This window comes from Accipiter gentilis, chromosome 16 (assembly GCF_929443795.1).
Source record: "Accipiter gentilis chromosome 16, bAccGen1.1, whole genome shotgun sequence".
In the NCBI taxonomy this organism is placed as follows: domain Eukaryota; kingdom Metazoa; phylum Chordata; class Aves; order Accipitriformes; family Accipitridae; genus Astur; species Astur gentilis.
In genome coordinates this window covers 29,220,381-29,230,728 of record NC_064895.1, presented here as the reverse complement: position 1 = coordinate 29,230,728, position 10,348 = coordinate 29,220,381, and the positions used below count along the sequence as shown (strand labels likewise).

At 42.3% G+C, this 10,348-nt stretch overlaps 1 protein-coding gene across 1 annotated transcript; it reads left to right on the top strand.

The window, feature by feature from the left end:
* The first annotated feature begins 510 nt into the window (after positions 1–510).
* On the top strand, positions 511–9,967 carry LOC126046639 (serine/threonine-protein kinase PDIK1L-like). Its single transcript, XM_049819324.1, has 4 exons — positions 511–1,413; positions 2,468–2,684; positions 4,684–4,936; positions 7,761–9,967. Exons 1-3 carry the CDS (start codon positions 868–870, stop codon positions 4,917–4,919), a joined length of 999 nt encoding a protein of 332 aa, XP_049675281.1. The 5' UTR covers positions 511–867; the 3' UTR covers positions 4,920–4,936; positions 7,761–9,967.
* Positions 9,968–10,348: the final 381 nt, after the last annotated feature.

Below are 10,348 nucleotides of genomic sequence, written 5' to 3'. Positions count from 1 at the left end.
GTGCTGAAGAGCACTGGTGCAGGGAGAAGTGAAACGAGTGGCTGAAAAGGAAGCAGGGTTATCGGGGGATTGGGCTGTGGAGGGGGAATTGAATGAAGGACCAGGAGAATTGCAGCGGGAACCCGTACTAGACAATGAAGTGAAGGACGACCTGGGGTTGGGGGCCTGGGAGTGTGACAGGGATCTGGAGGTGGAGGGGAAGTGCGGTGTAAGGCTCATGAAGGGGTTGGAAGAGGGCGAGCTGGAGAAAGGGGGTGAGTATCAGGATGTGGACTGGTAGAAAATTGGTAGTGGAAGGACAGGGAAGTGATGTAACCATTGACGGATAAGTAAATTTATGAGGGGGGGAAAGTGAGGGTGAAAGATTTAGTGCCAGACTGGCACTTCTGGCTGATTTAATTTCTTTAAAAGTCAATTCTGGTAAAAGTAAGTTCAGCTGTTACCCAGGAGGTCTTGCCTTCCCTCTCCTGCCCTGCTTAGGAAATGTGTCTACATAGTTTTTTTTCCTTTCTCGCTAAACTTTGTCTGTTGTGGACAAATCGATGTCACTTCCCAGGTGGTTGCATCCCACTGTGCAGTCAGGATTGTACTTGATAATGTCTCAAAGTTACCATGGATATAAGCTTTCTCTTAAAACCCCATTTTAGCTGTCAGTCCTCATGCAGCTGCATCATATACTGATGCATATACCACTAAAATTTATGCCAGGTGGAAGTATTTGCTGTTGATTGTTGGTAAGCTGCTTTGTTTGGGAGAGTTTTAAACTTTTTATCCCTTTCTCTTCAGGGTTTTACTGGAGGTGACGACTGGTTGCCATGAGTTCAAATATTTTCCTCTGATTTGCCGTTCACTGGGCCAAAGCGAGGGATGGCTACGGAAGCCAAGTACAGCATCGTTCGCGAAGTGGGCCGAGGGAGCTATGGGGTGGTTTATGAAGCCATCGTTAATCAAACTAGAAGCAAAGTAGCTGTAAAAAGGATGCATTGTAACGTGCCTGAAAATGTAGAACTGGCTCTGCAAGAGTTCTGGGCCCTGCAGAGCATCCAGAGGCAACATGAAAATGTGATCCAGTTGGAGGAGTGTATCCTGCAGAATGGCCAAGTCTTTCAGCCAATTAGTCATCGTTACAGGAAATCAGACAGCCATTTGCTGCTAATTGAAACCTGCCTGAAAGGGCGGAGGTGCATGGATCCCAAATCGGCCTGCTTTCTGTGGTTTGTGATGGAGTTCTGTGACGGTGGCAACATGAATGAATACCTGCTGTCTCGCAGCCCAGATGCTCAGCTCAACAACAGCTTCATGCGGCAGCTCAGCAGCGCCGTGGCTTTCCTGCACAGAAACCAGATAGTGCATAGAGACCTGAAATCCGATAATATTTTGATTTCTCATAGACGTGGAAGTCCGATAGTAAAGGTAAGGGAATAAAACTTTGCTGTAACAAGTATGTGATCTGCATGCTTACGCATCATGTGCTTTGGAATGGGCTTTTGGTATGTCTTGTGATACTTGTAACAAGCATTCTCAGAACATCTGATATCACTTGTGGGCTTTTTTTTTAGGAGTTTTGGAAGGAAGTAGAGGTCACGATGGTGTGTTTCTGTAACGTCCTTCATCCACTGCTTATCCGGTTGAGTTCAGGGCTATCTGACTTCTGTACACTAGATAATAAGAGAGATCATGATCAGTCAAAGATGAAGCAATATGTTCTGTGTCCTTAAACTTTTAAGAACACACTGCCCTGTTACAACAGCTAGCGTGTCCAATATTGCTGCCTCAAGCACATATTGGTGTTCAGGGGAGGTGGGGAATGTCTTTGTGCTTCATGTTGGTGCCCTGATTGAGGTAAAGACTGGCTAGCTGCCTTTCTCGTAGCACCAGACTGAAAGTCTATACAGCTGCTTTTCAGAGAGCTGGAAAAGCTAGGAGCCAGCTCGCTCCTGAACTTTCAATCCCAAGAGTTCCCGTAGTTAGACATAAAATAATAGGTCAGTGCATTCAGATAATTCATGACTTGATCATTTGGATCAATAATGGTATTTGTACTTCGACCTATAGAGCTGTCAAGGGATGCTTAAATCAATGTCATCTTAATAGGTATGGATAATAATGGTAATGCAAGAGATTCAGTGCACTCACTGTGGAACAGTAAGAGCCACTTCTCCCATTGATGTTCAAGATATGTTTATGCCCAATTAGATGTAATCAGAGTGAGCTTCACAGAAAGATAACGCTCGGATACCCGTTTTGCCTGTCTTAGGAAGGGGAACAAACAACAGGAAAGGAGTTGGGGAACGGACAATGTACAGGAAATAATCAGCTCTTTGTTTCATGGGGCTTGCCACCCGACAAGTGTCAGTGCCATGCTGTGGTGGATTTCAGGGTGGAATTCACTGAGCCGCTCTTTGTAAACATGCTTGTAAACTTGGTGTTTGTGAATAAGTTATTTTGCTTTTCTTATGCATTGCAGGTAGCAGATTTTGGCCTCAGCAAGGTGTGTCAGGGGAAAGGGAATGTGAACCAGCATCGCTTCTCCTCTGCTTGTGGGTCAAATTTCTACATGGCTCCAGAAGTATGGGAAGGTCACTACACGGCAAAGGCTGACATATTTGCCCTTGGGATTATTTTCTGGGCTATGGTTGAGAGAATCACCTTCCGAGATGGGGATACAGAGAAGGAATTGCTTGGTGAGCATCAGATCAGTGCTGTCCTGTTGTCAGTGGATGTTCTGGACCTGTAGGGATTCTCTGAGAGGTGTTCTCCCAGGCATAGTTACAAATGCTGTGGCATGTATGCTTTGGATGTGGCTTTTTCCAGGGATTTGCAAGCACCTTGCAACCCAAAGAAACCCAAAGTTGGGGTTTTTGGGGGGATTGGATTTTGCTTAGAGAACTGCAAAGAAATCTCTTTTTCTTCAGTGTGCATTGCTCCTAATTTGGTTGCTTCTCATGCAGGGTTTCCAAGTCTTGAAGACATATCACTAAGGCAGAGAGAATGCTTTTTATATTTACAAATCATTATTTTATTTGGAAGATCATTCCTTCTGCCAGATTTTTCAAAAAGACTCTGGGGGGTTTAAAGGTTAAGGGAAAGATCACTTCTGGCTTCTCTGCTGTCAGGCCTTCCTTACCCTAAGGAACGCTCTTCAAAAATGGATTTGGCCCTTATTGACACTAAAGAATTGTAAGAGGAAAAAAACCCTCGTAGCTGTTGGTGAGGCATCTGTCTTACAGCTATGCTCTTGATAGAGGATTTAGTATCTGTCTACTTCTACTTGCTCAGAAATGCTTTTAATGCTCTTAAAAACCAAAGCCTTTCTGGAATTGGGCTTATGGGTTTGCTTGTATCCTTGACTTGGCATAACCAAGGGATGGGATCACTCGGAGTGCTGAAAGGGTGTTCCAAGGAGCCAAATAATAAACTGGGAAAGGATGTTTAGATACGCTTCACTGCCATCTGGCTGGGTTTCCTCACAGTTTAGAGATGCAAGATCTTTTGGGGATGACTCCTGATGGCCTGCTTTCCCTTTCTCTTCCCCGCCGCCTCCTTCCTCCAAATCCCCCACATATATGCATGCTTGAAATACTTTGTACTAAAAAATTTCAGAAAAGTATATTGCAGTGGAAAATCCATCTCGAGAGGAGAGAATGCCAGTCATTCACATTAGCATAATAATTGAAGACATCTACCCAGGCTCTGAGATCATAGTATACCTGTCTGTTTTTCTTTTAAATGTTTAAATTCTTAAAAGGAATTTCTACAGAGGAACTTTGAGAAGCTATTGTGCTACCCCTTTAATTATTTTTTTTATCTTCCAAGTAGGCTCAGTTCTAATTCTGTTATTTATTTCTTTTTAAAATGCCAAACATTGATAAATGTTTTAGTTCCTGCCTACAGAAACAAGCAAATGGCTGCAGCTGAGACCAAAGCATGAACAGATTTCATTAAAATAGCTACCCGCCAACTTGAGATAAGGAGTTTGCAAGGCCAACCTTTTCTACACACAGACAGGTCACTGCCTTTGAAACATTTATTCTTTGCTTGGTGCAGGGGCAGAACAGCTTGAGTGAGCAAAGCTGGGTTTACTGTCTGTTTTGGAAGCCAGTTAATCATTTTCAACAAGCGGTGAAATTATTTAGATTACCAGGAGCAAATTTACATTCCCCTTCCTTAATCTTGCTGAGGAGAAGTTGGCTAAGGGTAAATGGCATATGCTGTCATTTTAATTGAAAATTGTTTGACTAACTGAGCAAATAAGTTTTGTGTTTAACTCTTTCAAGTCACCGCAGCCAGGCAGTCTCCCTCCCTCTTCCGGAGCTTATGAGTCTGCTAGGAGGGTGAAACGGAGTAAAGTGGAGGAAGTTCATTTCAGTGGCCCATTTTCTCTGCAGATGGTCCATAAAACTGCTTGACGAGCATGCCATGCTTAAACTTGCTCCCTCTGTTCCGTGCCTGGTTAAGGGCACAGCCTTGTGCAACACCTTGATTACTATTTGAAAGTAAAAGCCTCTTCTGATAACAGCCTTTCCCAATATTTGACTTGGCGGTTGCCTCTTAATAAGTGATGTTTCCAGTAATCTTTCAGATGTTTTGTTTTCCAGATTGTCTATCCGTACTGCACATGACAGCATTTTGTGTAGACTTTCTTCTACCTGTATAACCCGACTCCTCCTAATCTGTGTTCAGGAACTTACATCTGCCAAGGCAAGGAGCTTATTCCCCTTGGAGAAGCGTTGCTGGAGAATCCCAACATGAAGCTACAAATTCCCCTGAAGAACAAGAAGTCCATGCCGGATGATCTCTGCAAGCTCCTGCACGATATGCTGGCTTTTAACCCAAAGGAAAGATTGGATGCCTTCCAACTAGAAGTCCGAATCAGGCAAATCTCCTATGGCAAAAAGCGTCAACGATCTGTCTCATAGAGAGGAAGGATGTTCAGGTTAGTGTCTCTGCCAGGCTGCTCCCTATTTAGGCTGAGCTTACAGGGGATTTTCTGTTATTGACCTCCAGGCCAAAGCCCTCTAAATCAAGTGTGACCTGTAGCACTTCTGAAAATTCAGCATAGAAAGATACAGTCAAACGAGAAGAAGAAAAGGCTTTGATAAACATTTGGGAAAAGGAATTTGGCTGAAGTAGATCTAACAAAGAAACTTTTGCCTCCTTAATGGTGTTTGTTCAGGGAATTGGTTGTGCTGTCTGTATTTGGGCCAGCCTGTCCTTTACCCTAAACCTTATCTATTCCCACAAATGAGGGCAGATTTCGAGCATCATTCCAGCATTTACCTGTGCTTTTTTGTTGCTTTTACAATATATTTGCTAACTAAGTAAAAGCTGAAGTGGGCAAAGTTACTGTACCTGTCAGATTAAAGACAGATTTATTTTTTTTTTTTTAATTAAAGCACTCTTAATGCTCGGAGTGCATCAGAGCTGGGTGCACCAGATGATAGAGGAGCTTCCTGTCCTGAACTGTTCAACATGTAAAGGCCTTGACTGTCTTGGAAAAGGCTGGGCTGGAAGTCTGGTGGTCTTGCCAAGTCATACAGCAAGACTGTTGTTTTATGTGCCCACTTTGAAAAAAAAATTTGATCCTAATCCTTGTGAGTTCTCGATGGCCTCTTTAGTATACGCTTTGATGGAAGTTTGAATGTCCAACATAAAGTTCAAGATGGTCTGTCAGATTCCATGTCTTTCAGTAGAGCAATGAAAATACAGAAGAGAGTTTCCAGGATTTTCAAGTCCTGTCTCCTGCTGTCATGGGCTTCATATCCTAGAATTTATTTGATAAATGCATCATAGAAATAAAGGTTTTTGTGTCTGATATTGTCACTGGGACTGAGCATCTGACTGTCCTTATAGCTAAGGATATTGTCCTTTGCAACACAAATGCATTTCTGATCAGTTTAAATACCCTTGATCTTGTGACAGACTTGTCCTTTAGCTTAAAATGTTCTTCTCCTTCCCAGGTGTTTGCCCATTCTGAACTGTTTTACATAGAACAATTGTAACCTTAGCAGCATTTCTTCCTGTCTGAGGTTGGTTGGGTCCTCCATCTCCTCAATATACAAATAATTTCTGCGCTTACCCTAGATGAGTCTCTTCAGGTCCTTTTAAAACGCTAGCGTTTACTATCTAGTCTGGAAATACTCCTCCTGATGTATTCCAGGATCACATCTCCCTCCTTTCATATCTGTATCAGTTAATCCTCTCGTAATTACTTCGTATCCTAAAGCCTTTTTTGACTTGAGTTGCTTCAAATCAATAACATTCTGGGTTAGAGCAGTTACTTTTGTTCACAGATGCATGACCTTATGTTTTCTATTACAGAGTTTCAACCCCTGTCAGTCAGAAGAGACAGTGAATGACCCTGAATATTTTCTCATCCTTTTTTATAACCGTAATGCCTCCAGCTTTGTGTCATCGGCACACTTCTAATTGTGCCAAGGCTGTTAGTGAAAACATTAATTAAACAAGTCTATTGCCAGTGCCAATCTTGATAAAACTCTACTCTAGCATCTTCATTTCCAAATTATCCGATTCAGTTTTCCCTTGGGACAGGGTAACTGCCTTCCATCTTCCTTTTTACTAATCACATTCTTCTCCTGTGTATCTAATACTTTCTTGTCTGGTACTACATCAAATGCTTTACTGAAATCTTAGTGGACAAGACCAAAGCTGCTTTTTATCTAGAAAAATCAGTTTTATTGCTGAAAATTACTTGATTATTCTGGTAGGATCTGCAGTTCTGGGGACTCCCACCTGAAACAGGAGGCCTGGCATACTCTAATAGCAACAGTACCACTAGTTGGCAGGCCAGCCCTGAAGTGGTAAGCCTGCTAGAGAGGAATTTGCAAGGATAAAGAGAAAAAAAGGCTCCAGCAGCACAGTGTCAGGCTTACGACTGTTGACTTTCCTTTTTCATTATGAAACCATAATGGTAAATAGGTTTGCAGACTAGGATCAGAAGAAAAATGCCAGCACAGCCAGGACATATCCCTGAGAACCCCTGTCTGTCTCGATCTTCTTCATTTATTTTACTTCCGTGTTCGGTAGGAAGCTAGCTGAATACCTGCTATACTTGCTTTTGGCATGTAATCAGAGTTGATGCAGCAATGACTTGAGGCACAGCGCTCCACGCCACGAGGCGCTCGTCTCACGCTGTTGAAAATGCTGTCAGCTGCTGTGTTAGTGTGGACTGAAATGAAAACCAGCTCGCCTTTCTAAAATGGGGTTCTCTTAAACACAAATTCATGGATGCTTCAGTCCAGAAAACAGACAGATTTCATATCCGGCTTTCCTAATCTAAAATCAGGAGTAGCACAGAAGCTGAAAAGGGTTTCTCGCAATGCTAAATCTAGGCACTTCAGAAGAAATTCTCCAATAGCAACTTCGAATCAACAGGGGATGCTTTTTTTCCATAATGCTTTGTTATCATAGGGCAATGAACTTGACAGTGTAGAGCAGCTAAACACTAAATCTCCTCAGAACAGCATGAAAAACATCTAAATGAGTGTTCTTTCATTAATTTAAAGATAAGGATATGGACATAACTTGTGATTCAGGAAGTCCTTAAGTTAAACATTGCTCAGAACTGGGATTTTTGCTGAGGAAAGCCTGCTTGTTTATGTGCCCTGTGCTCTTCCCGAAGCGTATGTATGCTATTGATGTCCCTGAGGCAGAACAGTGGGCCAGGGGACCTTTGGTATGGCCCAGTGCTTTCACCAAAAAGTCTTTTATTTTGCAACTTCAGCGCCTTTCTTTTGCAGGTATTGTGTCCTGCTGTGATCTGGAGGCCTTGGAGATGGCAAACAACTCTGCCTGCTTTTGGAATGAGTGCATCGATCAGAAGACCATTGCCAGCTTCCTGTTCTCCCGAATGGTTATATTTAAATGGACAATAACTTTATTTATTTGTACAGTAATTTTAAGAGAAGAGCTACAAAAAACTTATTTTTATGTAAACCTTTGATGTTTTTATATTTGCGGTTTTATGCAATGAGTAGCGTAGGTGAAACCTTGGCTGAGGTGACCTTGACTGCCTGGCCATACTGGGCACAGTTGTAGAGGAGTTTCTGAACTTGCTCTTTTTAAAGCAACCCTTGTGCATCCTTTTGTTGCTGTCCTGTGACTGCCTTTTCGAAGAACGGCAAAGAAACATGCAGAAACCGTCTGGAGACAGGCTTCTCTGCCCCATTGCATGTTGACTGCATTTCCAGCCCTGGCTTCTCACCGATAATGCCATGTCGCTTGTCCTTGGCACTGAAGTTGTCGTTAGGAGGCTTAATTGGAGATATTTTTTTGTGTAATTCTTCACTCCGTGTTGCTTGGCCACGTAGCTGAGTGATGTCTGCTGAATGAGCTGGCAAAGTGTTCAGTGTCTATTCTGAAAAGTTTGAGCAGAAACAAAAATGTATTTTCTTCACAGTAGCTTTTGAATATTCTTGCTTAGATTAACTAAAATGCTTTCTTAAAATAAATACAAAGAATGTTAAAGATGCCAACTCTTGATTAGAACGTATGCGTCACTAACACTTAAAGTAGTTTAAGGAATCATGCTTCCTGCTGTGTTAGCTGCTTGTGCCAGCTGTTCTTACAAGGGAAATGAAAAGGACTGAACTGGAATCTTGGCAGGTAAATGGGGAGTCTAATTTGCACCCTGTTTGAAAAATATTTTAATGTATCTGTAAACTACTGCTGATCTTTGCTTTTCTTAAGAAGCTGGGAGCTCCTGGCAAAGGTTCCTCCTATGCTCTTCTGTTGTGCAGAGGTGAAATAGTGTCCTTCAGGGACAGCTTCCTTTTGTAGGAAAGGAATAAACTGCCAAAAGAAAGATAACATGCTGAGCCCCTCTGCGTCACCTATGCCACACAGAGGACAGAAATACATCTATTTCTGTTGGATTATATATTTCTTCCCCCTGTCCTACTCTACTGAGATTGTGGCTGCAATATAGAAGATTCTGTATTATAAGCAGTGTGTCATAAGCTAAATTCATGGAGAGGATCTTTCTTCCTGCCATGACTTTATCCAGAGGCTCCACTGGCCTTTCATGGGGAAGCATAAGATTTTTCTCACCTGCTCCTCCAGGCTGTAAAATATGTTTGTCCTGCACAAACAAGCATTGATGGACCTCTGTCCCCATAATAGATAACAAATGGACTACCCAATAGGAGTGGCTGCTGAAAAGAGCTGTTGTGGGAACATTTAAAAAATAAGTTAATTCCAATCGTTAAATTAAACTTGACTTTTGAATTTAGAGAATCCCTAGTTACACGCTGCTGATGCGTATGAAGTGTGTGCAGCAATGATAGACACGGTTGCTTTGAAGCTCATTCAGCTCTTGACACCTCTGTGCAGACAGATGTTATGGTGAAAATGGGGGTCTGGATCTGTTGTTATTAAGAGCCACAGTCACCCTGTTCTGGAGAGCACTTCTGTCTTCTGGTGAGAGACGGGTCTGGCTTTGATCGCAGCTCTATACCCGCAGTACAGCCCGGTCTTACCTAATTCTAGTTGTTGCCTTGATTTCTAACTCGCCCCATTCTGGGGAATCATAACTTAGGACTGTACGCTGGGTTTTCCTTTCCGCAGCTTTCGGTTACAAGTACTCTTCTGCTTTGCAGAGCTGCTATTCTGAAGTAAGGTTTCTTCAGCCTTCTCCTCCTAACCCTGTAGTCACTGCTGCTCTATTGTCTGCTCTCTGCCACCTCTCCTCAGAGCATGCTGGTGGTCTTCCAGGCTGTTTTGAGTTGAGACCAGTCCATTTTTCTGGGATACAGATAGGTTTGCACACCCTTGTGACGTGAGAAGATTGCAGGGCACAAGAATGGCTGGTTTACTCATTTTCTTCCTTGTTTTGCCATGCTAGGCGAGTATCCTCACAGCTGCTAGATATTTTTAGCTAGTCTGTACATATGCTTTAATCACTTGAAACTCTGTACTTTATAAATTAATAAAATGCTGTGGTTTTTTACTAATGCATTATAAAGTGTGGTAATACTGAGCATCTCTTTAGAATCACATGTGACACTTTTTTTTTTTTAAGGTACCACAAGTTAGTAAGTCTGATACCTAGTGGATTGGTAAATGAACATATGCAATGACAGCCTCTAATTTAAGTGACTATTTCTTAGGGAAGGGCGGGGGGGGGAGAATCCTGGAGCTGCTGCATGTAGCTCTCTGAAAACAAGCTCGATATTAAAAAGTGATCTAAAGGGTAAATGTAATGTCTGTAGCCAGAAAAGGAACAGAATAAAATGGAAAAGTGCATGAATCCATGGTATTCTCCTGTTTCAAAAGCTGTATGCAGCTCATTAATAATAATATAGTTGAGTGGAGAAAAAGAAAAAATACA

Excerpts from the sequence above, each read along its gene's own strand:
- LOC126046639 (XM_049819324.1), top strand. The coding sequence starts at position 868 with ATGGCTACGGAAGCCAAGTACAGCATCGTTCGCGAAGTGGGCCGAGGG. Across the intron at positions 1,414-2,467 it reads GTGGAAGTCCGATAGTAAAG|GTAGCAGATTTTGGCCTCAG; the intron begins GTAAGGGAATAA and ends TATGCATTGCAG. Across the intron at positions 2,685-4,683 it reads TACAGAGAAGGAATTGCTTG|GAACTTACATCTGCCAAGGC; the intron begins GTGAGCATCAGA and ends ATCTGTGTTCAG.